We start from the raw sequence: 21,116 nt of genomic DNA, 5'->3' as shown, positions 1-21,116 counted from the left end.
ACTAGGAAAACTCCACGTACAAAAAGGTAAAATCTGTTTTTCATGTTACATAAGATCTCGTCTCTTGGTATAGCAAAACTTGTAAATGACATTTATTGACAACATGATTACAAAAGCATGGTAAGGTAACCAATAAGTTGCTCGGGAAGTCCTTCGCACTTATCCTAGCCTCCTATGGACTGTGACTTTTCCTCTTGATGACAATTTCCAGTGTGTAAAATGAAAGAGGTTCTCCTGCCCTTGCTTCAGAAAGTGAGCAGTTGTAAAGTTAGACTAAAGTCAGCACTGGATGTCACATGAGTCAGAGTACGCAGAGCTCAACTGCTCTAAATTTCAAAATGTTCCATTTGTCCCGATCAATGCACATTAATTTCAACAACAAAAAATGGAATGTTTTGCCAGGCAGTGATATTAAATACTGCTCTGTTTTGTATACCCACTCTTAATGAACCATGTCGCATTTATTTATTCATTATTGCTTTTGGCCTTTGTCTTCTGTATAGCTTTGTCCAGCCTTCAAAAGTCTACTAAAAGCTATGACGGGAGAGAACATAACAAGCCTGTTTCTCTCAATGGGACTGCCCCAGTTTAGACTGCAGTGTGTTGAGAAGATCCCTCGTATCCAATGCTTGGAGTGAGACCGGAAAACAAGACCAGCTTTAACTTGAAGTGGACAGTTCATTTATGCAATATCTGGCTTCAGATAATGAAAGGCACCTGCAAAAAAGCAAAAGAAGCTTTTTAAGTCATGCTGTGACAACATCACAGCATGGGGCCATGCCAACTACAGGTTGACATTGTCATATTTAATACTGATATATCAAAGGAAAGGCACTAATATTTTTATTCCTAGGACAAGTTTGACAAAACTCTATGTATCTGGGATTATATACTGTAATGATTCTTGAGCTGACCTCATTAAGAACATGTGTTTCTAATAGTGGAATGCCAGTGGTTATTTCATTTTGGACAACCCTTATGTTTTACCTAATGGCAATCAGGTTTCATGTCTCAACAATTAATAACATCAAGATGTTGTTGACATCACTTAAGAAAATAATTATGCAGCAGAAATCTTGCTCGAACAATCAGCTATCTCACCAGTGTACTCTGCTCGGCTTCGGAGAGAAATAGTAGTCAGCCATTAGGACTTCTGCTCATAATTTTCTTTGTTACAGACCGTTGGTAAACAGGCACAGTATTGCACAAATGTCCCCGTACTCACTTTGTCCGTACTGTCCGTACTGGTAGCCTGTGACAGGGTCCATGCTGTAACCTGTGGTGCTGTAGGTCGGTGGGCAGTAGGACTGGGATGTAGGCAGGCTGTCTAAACTCTTCATATGATCTAGCCGCTGGCTGCAGCTGGCTGAGACAGTGGTGGTGGGCTCCAGGCCCCCAGTTAAAGGGGACAGGGCATAATCAGTTTGGGGCTGGTGAGGCACACCACCGTGGTTAGTCAAGAGTCCCATTACCTAAAAGGTAGAATAATAGAAAGAGTTAAAATATTTGAAGAATTATATTGCTTACAGAGCCACAGTAGTTCTCGAGTCTAACATTTGATTTCCTAAAATAGGTAAACTTGGTATTCAAACTATGCTTTGAGTATCTAACCCCAAGAGGAAGTGGAATTTGGTTGCATCATCCACCAAAATAAAAACTGATGGCTAACAACCAATAAAAAGTGATACCAAGGGGAAATAAGGAAAAACCATTTAAAAAACTTTCAGGGTTTTAAAGTGCCTGATCCCATACCCCAGATGGGATCTCTGCAGATGTTTATTCCTTGATGACTTAATGATAAGAGAATAAAAAGCAAGTAGCAGCAATTTAGCCACACTGTCCTGCATGATCTACAAACACAGAAAAGCTGTGAAAAAGCTCACACAATTTTTTTTTCCCAAGATCAGCAGTCATTAAAATGAAATTAATTTGGAGTGGATCACAGCAGCACTACTGATGGAAGTAACAAAGAATCCCAGCACCCAAAACAACGTGAATACGTGGGGAAGGGGCAGAGCAGTCCTAACTCCTGCTGCTGCTGCAAGCCCTGTGTGCTGGCCTGTGAAGAAATGAATGTGAAAGAGTGCTGGTCACAACACCAGTTCTCAACTTCATCCGCTGAGTTAGATGACACGACAGAAGTGGTCTGGCATTCCAGACTGGCTTTGAGTTGACCATGACTCCCTTAATAAGCTGCTCGTACATGAACAGTTATGAAATCAGCAGTCAAGACTAGTTGACAAGAGATTACTGGAAAATATGTGCTTGCCCTCTAGGCCATAGTTTCCAGTAGAAAAGCAAAAAAATTTTCAAAAGCATCTGTGCTTTCAAGCAGGAGTGAAGGCACCTGCAGTGATAAGTTATTGTTGTACAAAAATCACTCACACTGTAAGTTGGTGTGCATTTCCCTTCCTGGCACATCTCTATAGCACATTTTGAAAATAAGCACTACTGAGAGAATTGCTTGCTTCTGCTGGAATAAGTTGCACTTCAAAACCTGAGAAATAGTCTGCAGCTTATAACAGATGGATGGCATACAGCTTCGCGTATTCTGATAATTTACAGGTTGTTCTTCCTCCAAAAAGGCATTACAAATATCTGACATATGCTATTTGATAATCATTTTGCTTTACTGCACTTCTTACCATAAACTAAAAAGAAATTATTAAAATTGGAGTCTGTTTTGTAAAGAATAAACCTATGCTCATAGGAGCATCTCTGGTTCCTAAAGCTCTGGATGCTCCTTCTTTAATTGTATTTATTTTCCATCGCAAAAGAAAAGGGATTATTATTATTGTAGGGAGCTTGTGGTCCCAGCTCTGAGCTTTGTTTTTTAATAAATAAATGAAACAAGCGCCAGGGATCCTGATTTAAGTAGGAAGGAAGACCTATGCAGGTCTTACATGTCTGATAAGGAAAAGAGCAAGAGGCACAAGCAGAGTACTTCAAAAAGAGATCCCCCGATACCTGCATCAAGGACACAAAACATCTCTGCATCAGATGCACCCAAGACATCTCACCGAAAAAAAAAAAAAAATGCTGAGAAAGAAGTTCAATAACTACTTACAGCCCTAGAACATTCACTTGCTTCACTAAGCAGAAAAACATGAGTTTAACTAATGGTATTTTCTGAATGTTTCACAAACTGAAGTATTCATGCATAAAGAAGTTTCAAATTATATCCAATGACTTCATTTAGATACTGAAATCTTATAACTTTTAAGTTAAAAACACAAAAGAAGAATTTGGATTCAGGGTATAAGGTATTTTCTATTTAATTCAAATAATCTTTTCAATGCACAAAACCTATTAAAAGAATTTGAAGTTAATAAAAAACAACTTAAAAAATCTCTGGAATCACACAGATCGAAAAATCATGTTATTTGCACAGCAACCTGCACAGCATTTTTGTCCCCAAAACCCCTAAAAGCTGAAATAACTGGGCTGTCAACTTTTTTCTTCTAAAAATTAGTTCCTGAAAAGTACTAAAATTTCTAAAGATTATTTTAGCAAGTATTTCTATTTTAGGAATTACAAATATTTTTCTTGTACCTTTGGAAAATGATACGGTCCTGAAAATCTAGTGTGCTTAATGATCTGACATTGCACCAGCCAGATACAATATTAGAACCTATGTTCATTTAGGTTATATTAATCCTTATCCTTTAAAATTAACACTAATAGAGTTAAAAGAAGAAAAAGATCCACAAAAAACATAGCTTAACTTAAACATTTACATTGAAAATTACTACTGTGGAAAATATTTATGTTGGCACAAGTATCATGGTTTTGACTACAGTTTAAAACACACATGGTTTATCAGAAAGCTGAAATAAGTGCACAGCCCTTTCCATTCCCACACAGCAGCTATGTGATATGGATATTTATGGGGCTTTACCACGTTCTGTTCCAAGTTCAAGAGCAGGGAGAATGGGTTGGGCTTGCATCGCCCTTGCAGCCCCACTGGAGTCCTGATGGCAATCTTCTCTGCCCAAGCGCTCTCACATCACAAGCTGCCTCTACCTGGACTTTTAGGACCAATTGCTGAATTGGGCAAATATCTACTTTACCAACTATGTACTTTAGCTAAACTTTTTTCTGTTAAGTATTTTCAACAGAATAGAGCCCAAGACAACATTATTTGGACTTTGCCAGCAAAAACAGTGAACTCAAAAACTTTGGGATTGGAAGTCATTTTAGAGTTAGAGGGTAGCTTTGAAATTTAAACCTGGATCCAGACATGATCTCAAAAGCCACTCAAATTATGGTAGTATCTATATTTGGATAGAGATTTATCTTGTCTGGCAAACTAAAATTACCATTTGATGAGATTTACTTTAAAAATTTTAAATTAATCAGATAATACAAGTCTTTAGGCATATTTTTATTAAGCACATATGCACTTAATAAACACTTTGGAGCAGAACTGACACAGCACTCTGTCTCTGAGGCGGAGAAAACTGAAGTCTGAACAGTAACCATCTTCTCAGAAATATCTTCTTCAGAGGCCTTCAGAATCATCCTGCAGTTGATTAGTATCTAAATAATTAGATTTTTGGTCATGTCTGTTTTGAAAGCTATAAGGGAAGTAGCCTCAGGGCAGAAGTCTTTCATATGGTATGTGCTATGACCTTATCACCCATACAAGGAGTTACAGGAAGGGCATGGCTGACTTTCACCTAATCAATTAGAAAGCCATTAATGGGCCACGTCTGCAAGATGCTCAGCACCCTCAGCTTAGTGCTGTACAAGAGACACACAAAGATCTGGATTTTGTGACTCCGATCTTCTGCTGGTATGAAACAGTATAGTTCTAAACAGGCAAACAGATCTGATTGTTTTACAATAATTAAGGAAGAAAATAAGTGTACTCAATCCACATACCATCCAAATTACTAGAAAATATGTACTTCCCTCTGAATTACTTTGGGAAAGCCAAAGTACTAATTGTCAGCCTCACTGATCCGGATCCCAAAGAAGCTGAAAGAAAAACCAAGGGCTGATCTAACACCTAGAACCAAGTGCTGCTGTAACTATTCAATTCATTTTAGAAAAGAACTCCTATAAATGCAGAAAAATAGGGCTGTAAGTTTTCTGGCTACGTATATTTTGTTCTCATTTTTTAAAAACACACACACAGAAATGTTGACGCATAGGCTTTGAGCTTATACAATAAAAGACAGTATATATAATTGACAAAATAGTTCTATTAGAAAACAAAGGTGCAATTAGGCATAAGCAAAAAGAACACAGTGAACTGTAACAACCAAACTCCACAGAAAAGTTTTTAGAGAGCACATCCCGAGCAATCCAAAATATTAATTAGGACAAACCCCTTGCTGGTGGGGTCAGCACAGCATCGCTAGCTGAGGATATGATCCAGAAAGAAGAGAAATTGAATGATGAAAGCCTTAAAGACCATGTATGCAACATCTGGTCCATTATCAGCTATTAGAAAATACTTCTATTATTAACAAAATAGAGGCCATTAAACTGAGAAAAAGCTTATTCTATTTAAATGAAACATTATGCCTATTAATGTGGTTAGTATTTTAGGATGTAGGACCTACCATAGGCACAATAAAATTCTCATATGTTTTAATTCATTTACGCATGCCTGCGTTTAATATGCTTTGTGACCATGCCTGCAATTAATATGATCTATGAGAAAAGAACATGTGCAATATTTTTGGGTACAGTGATACATTTTTTTCTCCTCCTGTGAATGAAAGATTTAATGAAACAGCTCAAGGAAAATTGTTGGCAGTTAACGTATTAAGTTGAACTGACAGAATCATGAGTAAACTTTAGTGGAGTTAATGATATCCTCTTATCTGACCCTGACACATTTGCAGCATGTAATTTACAGAAGCTCTGTCCAGGGAATCTTGACAAATGCTCCTAACGATGTCAGGGCAATGTTCCATTCTAATGTAAAACAGATGTGGGTCAGATACCCTCATTCATCACTAACACTGAAAATTTCAAACTCCTTCCGAGATGAATGGCATTACCTGCTGTTAACTCTTCTCACTGTAGAAAAATCCCTCAAAACCAAAATATTGCACGAGAAAGAACACAAAAAAGCATGGTTCTATTGCATTAGAATGAGAGACTTTAGAAGACTAATTAAAATTAATTAGCTACATGGATCTATACCTATAGGATCCTAGAACCATGCTGCTGATTCATTTTATGTGTATGAACATTTCTGCCGAATAGATGAAAAAAACCACAGAAAGCATTTTCATGCCAAATGGCAAGCATTGGGAACCACATACTTGGTTAATGAAAATAGGAGCAAATACACTGACTTTGAACATCTGATGATTTGACCTTCTGCATACTCATATCAAATGAGACCTCATACTGATTTCACACCACTAGACATCAGTGGTAGCTACCCTGAAATTAGAGAAGGTGCACTGGTGTACATTTAGGGTAATTAAGAAGATAACTTGATCCTTCATGAATTATATTTTTATCTACAGGAGATTACTAATGTTCACAACATTATCACAGTCTCTCACTGAACTCGTGTCTTTTTTCAGGTGCTAGATCATGCAGTCACAGGACTAGGTAACATTATCAAAAGAATTCAAAGAGAAGCTAATTATCTAGCTACCGGTTGCATGGAAAAGCTTCAAAAATGACAAGACAACTGAAAAAGTAAAACAGAAAGACCAAAGAGGAACATACACTCACAATTTTTATATATATATATATATAAAATATATATGTAGACACACAAATATATAAGTGTGTATATATATATATGAATATATAAGGGTATATATATAAAATTAAACATTTCAAAATTTCTTCACTCAGTCTCAGAGACTGTAGACTCATGAGTTTAAATGCTTAAATATGGCAATATTACATACAACAGTTCATAACAAGCCTAAATTTGAGATTACGTTGCTCTCTGCCTGTGAACTCTTCTCCTCCCACCTTCTACTCAACCCAAAACACAAAAGAAGGATTCTGGCCATCATGAAAACCAGCCCAGCTGTCTCTAGCTGGGCTCTCATACACCTTCCTTGCGCAACTGGGATACACAGGTTTGTTCCCTCTGAAAGCAAAACAAACAAAAAATACACTTTTTTTTTTTAAATTCAACCAGCACTCAAATTATTTTGTTGGCAGATGGCCAGGGAATGGGATCTGCAAAGCTTTCACAGGAGGACTCTCGCCAAACTCAGTGTTTGGCCCTACAACAACAGCTATTGCATGATCTACACCTACATGGCTGGATTTACCAACAGGAAATTGCGACAAAATCCTAGCCATTTAGGTAAAAGCAATAAGTTATCCATAAATGTGTGGGGAAAAAAGCTAATGGACAAGCATAAGTGAAGGAATCCAACCAGTAAGGAAGGGTTCATTCATGGTACTCCCACTAATGCACATGCCAGGACCTCTACTCTAACCAGCACTGGGGAAAAACAAGTATTTTGCTATTTTGACTAGAGGAAGGCTTTTTGTATCCTGACTCAGCACTCAGTCTTTCTTTTATAAGAAAATTATTACCATTACTGATGTCCTGGCAAAAATCAAGATAAAAATAAACCAGTTCTCTCTAGAGAGGTAGGAAGTTTTGAAGGAAATTGAGCCCTATACATTTAAAGATGGATACATGGCTTTCTAGAGTGACTTTGCTAAGGATGAAATTCTGCTCTTTCTGATCCCACTGCAATATATGCTTTTCACTGAATCATGCCATGTTATTTTTAGTACCTTTGCTTGGAAATCTAAAATATAGAGCATAATTAAGGATTCAAGTGAGCCACCTGTGATTACTCATGACAAAGACCTCATTCATATACCAGTCCTTAATTGAATAAATATGCAAGTATTCCAATTCCTGTCGATATTTCTACTTTGTAAATTCATTAAACAATTAGAAGCTCGCCAATGCATGCCAGTCATATACTCTATGAAAGGCTGACTCATACTTTCACTTAACAAGTGGTCCAAATTGAACTTCTACATGTAGCAAAAGTAAAAAAATATTTTAAGGGCTGCAGTGACACTGAATACTCAGCCTGCGTATACTCTAAATGGTACAAATTATTATGGAGGAAGATAAGTCAGGTTTGTGAGCAATATAATTAAAAAAGGGTTAAGAAAACCAAGAAACTGATATGTTTTATATATATTGTATCATTTTACTGTTACATTTTTGTATTTAAGATATCTATATTTTTATTGTATTTTGAAACATTTATTCACATGAAGTTACAGTATAATTGGCTTAAATATCCAGGAAAGTCCAGAGCTTTTTTGTACCTCTACGTAAGACTTCCAAGCTGTAAAAGAAGATCTGTTTTTTGAAGGCTGAAGCCCCACCCACGCTCCCCAACTTTTCTCGCATGGTGGGGATGGAGGTGGAAATAGGCCCAGAGAGAGAAGTTAAGGTGGACATTCAAAATGTAAGGTCACTGGTTTATTGTTGTTGTTATAGTAACATATTTTATTATGTATGTTATATTATATATAAATATATAATTATAGTATTTAAAATACCACGATATTTACAAGACAAATAATAAATGTTGTTATTCTTGCACAATAACACTTACAAAACACTTGGATCCCATCTATTTGTACCCACTCCAGAAAAAGAAATAATCAATCCCATTGGCTGAACTTTTTTTTTAATTTAAAAAAAAAAAAAAAAAAAAAGAAAACAAACCCAAACTCGTGCTCATGAAAATTATATCATGTGAATTAACTTTCTTCCCCACAAAGAAATCCTTGACCTCTGTCTCATGTTCTTGGGACATTAAGTGAAGAGCTTTCAAAGCCAAGTTCATTGTGACAAAGATCATGAGCTTCTCATTGGTGTGGAACTTGGATCCAAATGAAATGTTTCTGTGGGCAACCAGTTAGACAGTAATTTGACAGAAGGTATAGGAAAAAGTATAATAAATTAACAGTTGCTTTTTTTTCCCCTCTTGTCCCTCTTAACGAGGAAATGCAAGTTTTTAGCCACTGGTTCCTGTGTTTCCCTTAAAAGCAGAGTTAATAAGACAATATGAACATATCTAACTGATTCGACAGCTGCCATCAGATCCATACTTCAGGATAATGAAAACCAAGTGCTCTCAAAGACTTAAGAGAAGCCAGTTGCCTAAGATCTATCTCACCAAAAGGAGTTACAGGATAATTCTGAAACTCGGGCAGTGAAATGTTTTGACAGTAGAAGAAAGAAACCTTGAAACAGCTTGCATCTTTACTGCTGTTCACAGAAAAGTTTGGAATTTTCTTATCAAGATTATTCCTGAGCTCCAGGTAATGGCATGAGAACTGCAAACCTTGTTAAAGACTGTTATGATCTTCTACACAACCCATTCAACATGCAATCCACTTCCCATTTTGAAACTGCAGCCTTTAAAGTTACTGGTTTGACTCAACTGTTGGGGAAGATGGCAAGGAAGAGGAAAAAGTAGATCTGAGAAGTCTTCTAGAGGGCGGGGGGGGGGGGGGGGGGGGGGCGGAATATGTCCAGCAGGAGACAGGTCACACACGTTTGTTCTTTTTCCAGTAAAAAATTAACACTGCAGTACTATTTAAGTCTGGATATCCTATGGGTTAAGTACAGGAAGCAAGTGGCCTCGTGGGCAGCAATGTGAGCAGAGTATTGCTGCTTGATCTGAACCCACGAGCAGTCCGAAATGGCATGCTTCAAAACCAGAGAACTGCCTGAGCTGCCTGGTGTAGAGCTTTGACACTAATAAAAAGCACATGACAAGGTCAAGGGATGCCCATGTACACCGGAAAAGCCTTTTTCCTTCTCTTAAATGAAGCAGTTCAAAATATTGATATCCTGTCTTAAAAACAATCTGCTCTCTAGTAAGATCATACACCTGCAGCTGCAAGACAAGTGTTTTTGCAGTTGCTCTTCTGCTTTCCATGGAAGAACTGGCGATGACTGTTAATGCCAGGATCAGAAAGTGAAATACCAATTCAGAGGCACGCTTAAGTGCCGTACGCACATATTAACACATAGATATGCTACTCCCTAATAATTTTGAGTTAACAAATGTTTGTTAAAAGAAAATGCACTGAGCAACTGAAACCTAATTTGAAAAGGAAATACAATATTCCCATAAACGTATGCATGAAAGCCAAGAAGCTGCCTAATAGGCATAGAAAACATAAAAATATGCAATTTACATATATTACACACTAATAATCTCCATTCCGACATTATATTTAAAGAGCTCTGGCTCAGATAGCATGCTTGCAGTTTGGTTGCTTTTTCATGAAATATAAACAAGGAGACTCCTGACTACCGGTTCCCTGAGACATTAATCCCTGTCTTATTCCCACAAAAGTCAACCCTTTGCAGGTCTGAAAGACAGAGGTTCTCTCACCACAGCCAGGTAGCAACAAGTAAACCAGATGAACAAGTAGAATAATCAGTCATCTGGAAGAGATCTGCAGATCTTGTCTTGATGTTAAAAAGTGCTGAATAGTATTAACAAGGTGGCACTCTCTCTATTCTCTTATTCTTTTAAAGAAGAGCAACAACATTTCATTTCCCAGCCTGCAAGACAGGTACGTGATGGAGCATTCTGCTTCCTAAAACTGACCAAAACATACGGTCTTCTCTAACTTCCAAGTTCATGGCTAACATGATAAAAATAAAATTACAGCACCCTAGCCATCTCCCCTCATCCTCTGCCTTCACCCAGTGCTTGCCTGAAACAACATATTAGTCCATCATACTCAAGAACAAAGTTTAAAAGGAAACATCCTGCGAGGAAAATAAAGCTTCCCCGGGGTTCTGTGTATCAGACCCTCATTTGGAATAAACTGAAAGCAAAGAGGAAAAGGAGGTTTAAGTCTGGTAAGAATATGATCCTGTGAATCTTAATATTAGACTTTGTTCTGTATGTTCTGAGGGTTTGTTTTTTTTTTTAAATCACAAAAGATTATTTGGGCTTCAGACAAAGCTCCCCCTCCCCCCTCTTGCTAAACTCACCATAAATTCAGCTTTACACACAGTATGTCCAGAGCGCTTGCCTGAGAGGACATTGATGGGTGGAAACATTATGTTAATTGCTCACACACCCAGATTTATTGTGGTCAAAAATCCACCGGCTAGTACAAAGACCTTCTTTCCTCCTCATCTAAATTCCACACACACAGGCAGGGCACTGCAACATGCCCACTCAGCAGGAAAACTCCTGTTTCTCTCTCTGCATGAAATCCCCAACACAGAACTGGCTTTCGACTTGCCAGCCACCTGGGCGCCTGCGGGAAGAGCCCCGAGGAAGCGAGACGAGGGGACGCACTGCAACACACCCCACGACTGAGGGCCATTTCACACACAGTCATGTCACACGTACATGACCGACATCTGAGGCTCTTCTTTCGGGCATAAAGCACAATCGCTGTTGTGCTAGATTCCCACAGTTTGTTGCACGCAATTTACATATTTGAGGCTGTATCACTCCCTTGTGAAAACCAAAGCCTAGGTATGTGATCTTATATATACATACATACACTTTATACTTGTCTCTAAGTTATTCTTTAGGCCCCAAAATTGTTTTAGAGGAGCTGTTGGTAACACTGGATGAATTTAGGACTAGATTTCTTGTTTGTTTGTTTGATGGAAAGATCTTTATCAACCAGTGAAGGTGATCATTCAGTTGCCAAGAAGTTGTTCAAAATCTAAATGGATGTAAGTAATCTCCTGTATGCATTCAGTGATGAATACAACGTCAGCTTTTGAGTGATCAGCCTTCTCCTGAACCTGTTGGTAGAGGTGCAGGATAGGGCCAGGAGCTCTAAGCTCTGGGGTAGGAAAAGGTTTCAAAAGTCTAAGGGAAAACAACAAAATCCAGAAGTTTCATAGCATAAAGACAGGGCTGGGTGCAAAGAAGCACAGTAACTGATTAAAGACATCTAATCTGCTCCAGGATCTCCTTTTGATTATATCAAACCTCAAATCAGCAAGACTTTGGGGGGGAGGAAACCTGGCCTCACTTTTTTGTCCCACTTTGCCCAGACACCACAAGATTTCTTTACTGTTGTGCTCCACTTCTGTGTCACAGACAATAAAAGCTTTGTGAAGGGAAAAAAAAGAACACATTTTCCGTAGCCAGAACCAACATACATTTAAACTGACACTAACAACTACTTTTGATGGATTAATGCTGAATCCCAGAAAGCTGTTTATGTCAAAATTGTGGAAGCCTTGCACACTATGAAACTGGCCATTTAAAAAAAAAATGAAGCAACTAATATAATGTCATGGCTTTTGTTGGAGATTGCATTTAGAAATCAAAACTCTTTAGAACAAAATCCATTCAAGTCTTGTTGGAAGTACATCCGTTTGTTTTTCTGTTGGTATTTTTTTCCTGAGGTTTCAAGCCATAAAGTTTTGTACCCCACTCTATGCTATAGGAATCTGTGAAACTTAATTACATTTACTGTTACAAAAAAGGGTTTATGAACTTTTGCCTTTGGGCAAAAATGTTTATTTCATTGCCTTTGTTATTCATTCTTTTCAACTCCAGTGCCTTTGAACTTTTCAGCTGCACAGAGTTATCACCGTTGCACAGGAACCAGGAACTGTACTCCCGAGATGCAAACCACAAGTTGAAAAAAACGAAGGAGGCAAAGATATACGAGTCGTTATTTTGGCCACCCTTTGTGCCATTAAAATCTCATTTTCTGCCTATTAGAATGCCCTCTCCCTGCTTAGGCAGTGGTGATAGTCAGTGATTAGTGTGTAATTGAGTATAATTGTCTTTTCACTTTTCATTTGTGTCATTCTGAGCTTCTCTCTGTTTTTTTAACCACTGAGAGGAAAAAAGGGTAGAAAGAAGATAAAGCTGTTAAAACTCTCACTTTCAGCCCTGAAGAGATTCCTGATTGTAATTATAGATTGCATCCTCTTTGTGACTTCTCAGAATTTAGTGGACATCTCTTTCCAAGCACCTGGGAAAAAGCTCTCACTAATAAAATAAACTACCATCTATTCAAGCTTTAACTAATAATGTCAGCTTCAGACAGATGCCACGTGTAGGAAAATTTAACCAACCTTTTGACACTCAATTATCAAGGCAATTTATTAACATGATTTCCTAAAAGGAGCTCATGCAAATTAGAAAAACAATTACGGTATTCATGCATTTATATATTCCCAAAGAGCAGTAATACTCCTAATTTATGTATTTATAACTCGATTATGGCTCATCTCAATGTGTACTGCTCAGGCCTTGGAACTCTCCTCGTACAACTTGCCTGTAATTTTCCTGGACCATTCAGTAAAACCTTGGTGAGGTTATCTTAAAGAGATATTTTATTTATAGAAAAACTACATGATCTACTTTCTGTACCTAGCCATGGATCTTCAGGAAAATAGCAGTACGTTACAAATGCCTGACAACTGAGTGTAAACATGAAGCCTGCATGATTACATTATAAATCATTTGAAATTAAATATAAGCTATGACTCTTGATTCAGCCAGTAGGAGGAAAAAAATAAAGAAGGAAACTAGCAAACTGAAATCATGTGGCTTGTATAAAGAATACATTATGGTTTAAATTTGGCAATTCATTATACTGTGGCCTGAGGGAATAGACTCTTTGGTTCTGGTATACAGCAAATCCTCTGTCTGAAAACACAGGACTGACCTGAGGTGAAAGGCCATTGCCAATGGCAGGGTTCATGGGATTTGAGGGCCCGGACGGAGGCACAAAGCTGTCTGTATAGCTGGAAAATCCATGCCTGGTGCTGGGTAGGCAATAGGCAGAGCTGCTCTCTGGATTCGAAGGGAGGCTGCTTTGGTGTACTGTGCTTGGAGGGAGAGGCTGAGGTCTATGGACGGTACTGCTTGGATCAGACACAGCTAGAAGCAAAAGAAACATGTTGATACGTTTTCCTCCTTTTTTCCGGCATAATAAGTTCATCATGTGAAGCTCAACTTGACAGAATTGCATCAGAACCTGCATGTAAATACTGGTTAAATAGAAAAGTAAGTCTCTAATATCGCTAGATATTTAACTGGCCGGTTAAATTACATAAAAATTCTTAAAAGACTGTAAAAATTATAACAACAGACACACACAGTTTTCAGACAATCCTTAGTGCGTACATATTGTTCAGAATTGCTGCAGCAAAATTAAAAAGAAAATTTATATTTATATATATAATACATAAGATATAATATACTATATATATAATATACTATATGTGTGTGTGTGTGTATATATATATATATACTATATATATATGTGTGTGTGTGTGTGTGTATATATATATATATATATATATATAAAGGAAAACCTTTATTTGCTTACAACACTGGTAACAGGCTTTCCCCTCCTAGTCACACCACAGAAATTCTGCCATGATTTGTAGTAAACCTAGCAATAGATAGGAAAAGCCCTGGGCTTTGCAAAATTCCCAAAATTAAAATGTGGCCTGGCCAAACCATCCACCAACAGTTAGGATACAAATCTCAAGGAGGCAGCAAGGACAGCACAGTAATTTGTTCCACAAAAACTCACCTGTAAGGTTTATCTTTAACAGTAAAATCTAGCATAGCCTAGATCTGAAACTCTGTTCCCCGCTCTCCCCAAATTCGTCAAAGTTCACAGAATTTCTGATAAGGTTAATACAATTTTTTACCATACTGAGACTTGTGACTATCTGATGTAAAACAAGATGGCCTGAATATCTGGGGTTTTTTTTCCCACCATCAGATAAATATTATGAGTACTCACAGAAGTTTCCAGTGCACCATCATCGAAAGCAACAAAGAAGACAGAATGCAACTGCTGCGTCCTTCCCGGCCACGCTGGGCACTCTCGGTGAAGGAGCAGAAGGGTAGGGAAGCGTGTACATTGTTTTACCAAACACTGCACCTGTTGTGCATGAGGCTACTCTTTCTCTAGCTAGCACCCTTCACACATAACCAGCCCTTTCTTGCAGCAAAACAAACCTGAGTTCTTACACGCTTAAAATAAGCAGGCTTGCAATGTCCTCACTGACTCAGACCCTAAATTAGTGAACACCCCTTTTTCTACATTAGAGAAGAAAATGTTTCTGCAATGGATCAGCACGGGAAACCCCCAATAACACTATTTTAACCAAGTACCTGTTGGCTACTGTACCTTGCGGTATGGAGGTGGGTTGATAGGAGGGCTCAGAGAGCTGGTATGTCGGCAAAGTTGGCATGGCACTGGGTGGAAATCCTCCTGGGATCAGATGGTTGAAAGCCATCAGTTGATTGGCTCCTGCCTGTTTCCTCCATCTAGCACGACGGTTACTAAACCAGACCTACAAATGTTTTAATTAGGGACATTTGATTTTTTGTACATTTAATACAGATGCATCAGAAATAATGGCATCGTATTTCAAATGCATTCAGTGTCTGAGAAGAGAGATGCAGAAGATGCACACTGGGCTCAGAGCTCCTAGACGAGAAAGGAGTCCTTGGCTCACACTTCCGTGGTTCAACAGACAGGACACAGGAATCCTGAACCCTAGTTTCCTCTCAAATACAGCCTCTCCTGAGAAACCAGCTGACTAATGCTTTCAAGCTTTAGTGCTTTCAATAGTTATCAATCACTATCCTTATTGTGCCAGATTTAATGAGAAAGGGAAAACATATCTCCATTTGATCCAAGTGCCAGCCAAAGCTATTTGGTCTGGATTGTATTGTCTTTATATTTAATTTGCTGACAAGTTAGCAGCATTGCTTAATGCACTATTGGAAGGTGCTTGTACTTATATGTTGGGATACTATATTGCCCTAATGATCAACAGAACTTTAAGCTTTTAATTTGAAAAATACAAGCCCTGTGTACAAAAACACACAAATCCCTCCCAGCAAGTTTTCATTTATTCACATATGTACAAAACATCTCTTAATAAACTTGACATTAACAGTAGATCAGAATTTCAGTACTAGATTAGCATTTCAGAACCACTTTGAAATCTGTTTCCAGGATGGGGTACCAAACAGATGGGGTTTGGTTTAGCGGGACACTTTAGCTATAAATCTGCTTGCCTTCACGTCATTCTCAGTTCATGTTTTAAGTTTTCCGAGTCTTGGATGGCTCTTATTGCCTCCAAGAAAGGAAGAGGCAAGACTTCACAAATGCAGACACAAGAGTTGCAAAACACGTAAGGTTAATATTGACATATAGCGATTACACACGCCACAAATCAGAAGGGCAACCAGCCACAGCAGGGGTGCCTGGACCAGCATGCATCCACACTGCCCTGCTGCAGGTTTAGAGCAACTTCTAGATTACAGCGCTCAGGTCCACGAGGGGGACCACCGCAGAAAAGAAAGGTTGTTGGAGATAAGGGAGACTACATGTTTGTAAACAAGCAGACAATTACTCATAATTGTACACCCTGAAGCAGCTGCAATGATCATCAGTGGATACTATCAATTAGATAAGACCTTAACTGAGTGTTAGCAGCTTACACGGTACATCTGCACAGCCTGAAAGCCGCTGAGGCACGTTAGCTGATGAGCTACATGTAGACGGATTTGTAAAAGTAAGTTGGGTCTCAGATCTGTCACCCTTCCTGCAAGCAGCCCATGCTGGCTTATGAATCGGCCATCACAGACTGGATTTCTAGGTGTAACATCACTTACAAACCATGAGTGGGCTTTACATAAGAGTGTAACAACATTTTGGACTACACTGGGCTTCTCCTCCCCTTGCTATTTCACAGTAGGAGTGGTGGGACTCACTGGGCCATCTGGTTTCTGATGCAGGCCATCTGTCACCATGTAGTTTGATCTGGCTTCATCCTCTTTTCAGAATGAGATGCTCAGTTCACACAGCTGCCTCCTCCTTTGGCCACGTCTACTCCTCAATTACACACTCCCACTCCAGTTTAAGATTTAGGACAGAGGGATAGATGGAGCCTCTGTTCTACCTCAGGAATCCCTCTGTTGTTTTTTTGCTGTACATACTAACCCTCCCTCTGTCTCCACACGAACCATTTCTGAAAGCAGCTGGCAGGGACAAGGCACCAGGGTAGAGATGCAAGACCTGCGATGAGCAATAGTTGAGGATGGGTCTAGATTCAGCAATATTTTTTACTTTCTCATCCTATAGACATCTATATCCTTTTTCACCTCTCTGCTTACCCTTTGCTTCTCTCACTGACGTTTAAACCTAAATTTCTTACTTACTCCTCACAGACTCCTCCCACCTGCTTATCTCCCAAAGCCCACCAGTCTCACACTCCTCCGGCAGTATCTTTTGAAGATGACCAAAGAGAAGGAAAAAGGTGCAAGACACACTGACGAAGGAGGAAAAGGCTTTGCTAAAGAGCCAAAGAGTACTTAGGAAGGATAATGGAGGTCAGAGAGGGAGCAGGGAACAGCAAGCGCATGTTGTAATTAGCCTACCCAGGTCATTAACTATGGCTTTCTCCATGACACTCTCCCTTCTTCAGGTCAAGAGGGTTATCTGATGATCTTCAAATGCTTTGGGAACACTAACTGAAATACACTACGTCAATGGATTTCACCGAGGAAAATGAGGTAACGGATTTTGTTTTCTCTACAAATAAGCATTTGCCTTCAAGCCCTAGGTCTTTATTAAAATGAGTCAGATCCCAAACTTTAATTCAGTAGCGAGTGATTTGCATTAATGCAAAGTTTTATGCTTTCATTTACAGATAGATTTTTGGCTCATTTTATAGATTTGCATTTTTCCAGAACTGCAGATACGTATTAAACATCCCTGAAAGGGACACACTCAACGGTATCAAAAAGTCTACAGCAGTCCCACGATGAACATACTTGCGCGGAGCTCTGTTGCCACCCAGACCAAGTTGGACTCTGCAGGGGTGCAGGAACCCACCTGGGCTGTGCAGAAACAAGGCTGTGTATTACCACCTCAGTCCCATGCAACTGGGACATGCTAAATGGGTGCTACTTGACTGGCACCCATGTCATATGCTGCTGATGCAGCCATGGCTTCAGGCTCGTTGGCTCCAGCCACTGCTACTCCACTGCCTTGCTGCCCCATCAGCCGCAGCACACATCTGCTGCTGCTTGCCCTGGCTTCTTACTTTTCCCGGGCAGCAGGAAGGCAGATGGCACCTGACTAGCACCAGAGTTAGTCCAAAACTAACTCACCAGAACCTCACCAAAACCCCACTAACTTGCCAAAACTCACCAAAAAAAAAAAAAAATGTTCAAACAAACTCCGAACTGCAGAGTGAGTCTTATTGCCACTAATACCACACTCATCACTACAGAACAGTAAAGGCACATTGGGAAGAAAAAAAGCCAACCAAACCAACTGAGCAAAAAAAATGGGGTCCAATCCACATACGTACTTGTTTCCCTTTGACTTTAACAGGCTTTGGACCAGCCTTAGTAAAAATACTAAAAATAATTTCTCTTTAAAATGATGATTTTAAACTGAAGCTCTGAATCTGTAATTCTGGATGTTTTAACACAGCAGTTTTTCCTGTTGTTACTATTTACTGTCATGGCCTCACCCTTTTCACATGGCTTAAGATTTGGTTTGCAACTGTGTTTAACTCCCATTTTATACCAGGTAACTGCAGGTTTCAGATGTTCTGTGTGACAGAACACAAAGAAGAAATAATGTAACAGTAAGACAGGAGGAAAAAAAATACAAATAAAATTAAATGGGAGAGTTAAAAAGTTGAAAATCGATTTTGGAAAGTCAAGAAAAAATTACTCAAAACTAAATAACTCAAACCTAAATATTTTATTTACATTTTATGTAATGTTTATTAAAATTAGTCAGATCCCAAACTTTATTTAGTAGCAGTTATATGCTTTCTATGTTAACTGAAATTATTTATTTTATTATCATTTTTTAATCATAGTATTTCACTTAGGCTATGTTCGGCTAACTTGACTTACTCTCAAGAGTTCACGAAATTTTTTTATTTTTTAAATCAGCACATATCATGAAGAATCCATATGCACTATTACCACTAATTAAAGAAATCTTGAAAAATTTTGCCAATATCAAGCCAAGACTTAAAAATAAATCTGGTCACCACAAACCAATGTATCTGCTTAGAAACATATTGTAAACACCTGGGGAAATATTTTCTTTTGTCTGTACATTTCCAACATGATTTAAACACAACATGCTCTTATGTTCAGCAAATTTCAGCTTCCACCAGCATGACAAAATGCTCATCTTATGAGTGGCCTTTTCAAACCTAGCACATTCCCCATAGGATGCTTCTGTTCTCCCACAGCCTCCCTTCTGAGAGGCAAGCGATCATCACCTGGATGCAGAGATGCTCTGAATGTAACGCAGCCCCTGGTGAAGATCAAAATTATCATACTGTGAGAAAGTGCCACCCTGTAGTGGGCGTAACAGAAAACCAACTCTAAACTATCCACATCTACTTAAATCTGATGAACTAATGCATCTTGTGTGTTGCCTTCACCAGCAACAGCATGGATCTCTGTCGAAGGCAGACCAACCCTAGATAGTACTTCAAATCACCCCTACCACACCAAATTCCCCCATGGAAGCAAAAGCAGTGGATAGGCAAGCTACTGCATTTTGGAGACTCAAAATATAGTGTTCTTACACAAAAGGTACTGTGTCTGAAGGAATATGATCTACTCATGTTGCTGGAACACGCAGGAGCTCTAAATTAGGTCAGCATTTTGTTGGTCCTGTGCAAATCCAGACACAGACAGATGAAACATGGCGTGTCTGAGGGACCCAAGCATCTAAAAATGACATCTGCACCAGAAGCCAGGTCACATTCATTTTAGTGAGGCTCTGGCTCCCTAGTTTCTCTGTCGCTTTCAAGATGGAATGTAAATTACTCAGACAATTTGGAAACAAATTGAACCCCAGCATCTGGCCAAAATTTACATCTCAAAAACAGAACTGAAGAGGACGAAATTTAGAGCAAAAGAGAAAAAAAGATAGTCTTTTAAGGGAAGTAAGTATTGGAGGCTCCAGTTTTTCAAGCATCTGGAACCAGACTGACCAAAACAGAAGTCACTCCACAATATATAAAAAAAAAAAAAAAAAAAAATTGCATTGATGTAGATTGGATGAGGTGAACTAACAGGTTCCTCTCATCTCTATTTTCCAATATTTAGATCCTGCTTTTTGTTATCGTTTTTCCTTTAAGTAGTTTGCAAGTGATCACGCCAACATCTTATTTTGTTGATCTCAACAGGATATTCTTTAAAAGATGCATTTATTCACTTGGGAACGCACTAGTGTAATTAGCCTTGACATTTCAACAGCCTGATCATAAACACAGAGTGCTCTATGTGCTTTTAAGGCAAAAAGATCTCTGAACCAATAGGGCAAAACGTTCGAGATGTGAATTTTGCAGGAAACCCGTGGATATTTTGTTAAACACAGTCCTGACCATTGCAAGCATGAGTGCCAAAACCACACAAAGTCAAGACTGATGTATTGCTAACAGCACTTTTAATTTTAGACAGAGGGGTTTTTTATTTTTTCCCCTTTTGCTTTATATTTTTCATGGTAACTGCCTCCCCACCCCTGCTATTCCCTGCCTCTCCCTTCCCCCAAAATTCACATGTCCAAAATAAAGTCTGACCATCCTGGAAGCAGGAGTCCTTGGTGGGTGTGCCATCAGGGAGTGACTGTGGGGTGTGCCAGAAGCAGTGGGGCTGCCTTGTGAGGAGGGAAGGCTGAATGAGGAAACTGCTAATGCAGCTGGGCTGCACCAGCCCAGACAGAGGTGACTCCGTTACCTTCACAGAACACGGCAACGCGACTTCTAAAGACACCCACAGTGTCCGGTCCTGCAGTCCCTGTTGATGCCGGACCTACATTTACTTCAGCAGCCTTCAGAGCAGTCTGTGCAGGCACTTTCAGTGTCTCGCCAGGCTGACGGCTGATACCAGCGCTTGTGCCTGCCCGACCTGACTGCGAATTCATTCAGAGAACACAAAACAGCAGGGGGAAAAAAAAAAAAAAAGGAAAAAAGGTTTTTTTTCTTCCCTTTTCTTTTTTTGCAGTAGGGTGAATTTCCATCCTGGCTCACCATGGTATAGATGAGCTCCAGGGAGAGCACTGCCAGGGACCAGCCATAGGGAGAAGAAAGAACAGAAACAGAATTGCTT

The 21,116-nt window shown here is 39.1% G+C and overlaps 1 protein-coding gene across 2 annotated transcripts in view; it reads right to left on the bottom strand.

Annotated features, from left to right (window-relative positions):
• Nucleotides 1-682: 682 nt before the first annotated feature.
• Nucleotides 683-21,116, bottom strand: part of PAX3 (paired box 3) — a gene marked incomplete at both ends in the record, with an annotated part of 80,557 nt that continues 60,123 nt past the window's right edge. For both annotated transcript variants that reach the window (XM_082321010.1, XM_082321011.1), the window contains 4 exons: nt 683-717; nt 1,226-1,472; nt 13,657-13,871; nt 15,139-15,304. In XM_082321010.1, the coding sequence (XP_082177136.1) occupies nt 683-717; nt 1,226-1,472; nt 13,657-13,871; nt 15,139-15,304 (663 nt within the window). The remainder of the gene's footprint in view (nt 718-1,225; nt 1,473-13,656; nt 13,872-15,138; nt 15,305-21,116) is intronic.

This window comes from Platalea leucorodia (assembly GCF_965183815.1).
Source record: "Platalea leucorodia genome assembly, chromosome: 8".
NCBI lineage: Eukaryota > Metazoa > Chordata > Aves > Pelecaniformes > Threskiornithidae > Platalea > Platalea leucorodia.
Note: the sequence above shows the minus strand (reverse complement) of the source record. Positions and strands in the feature narration are given on the sequence as shown.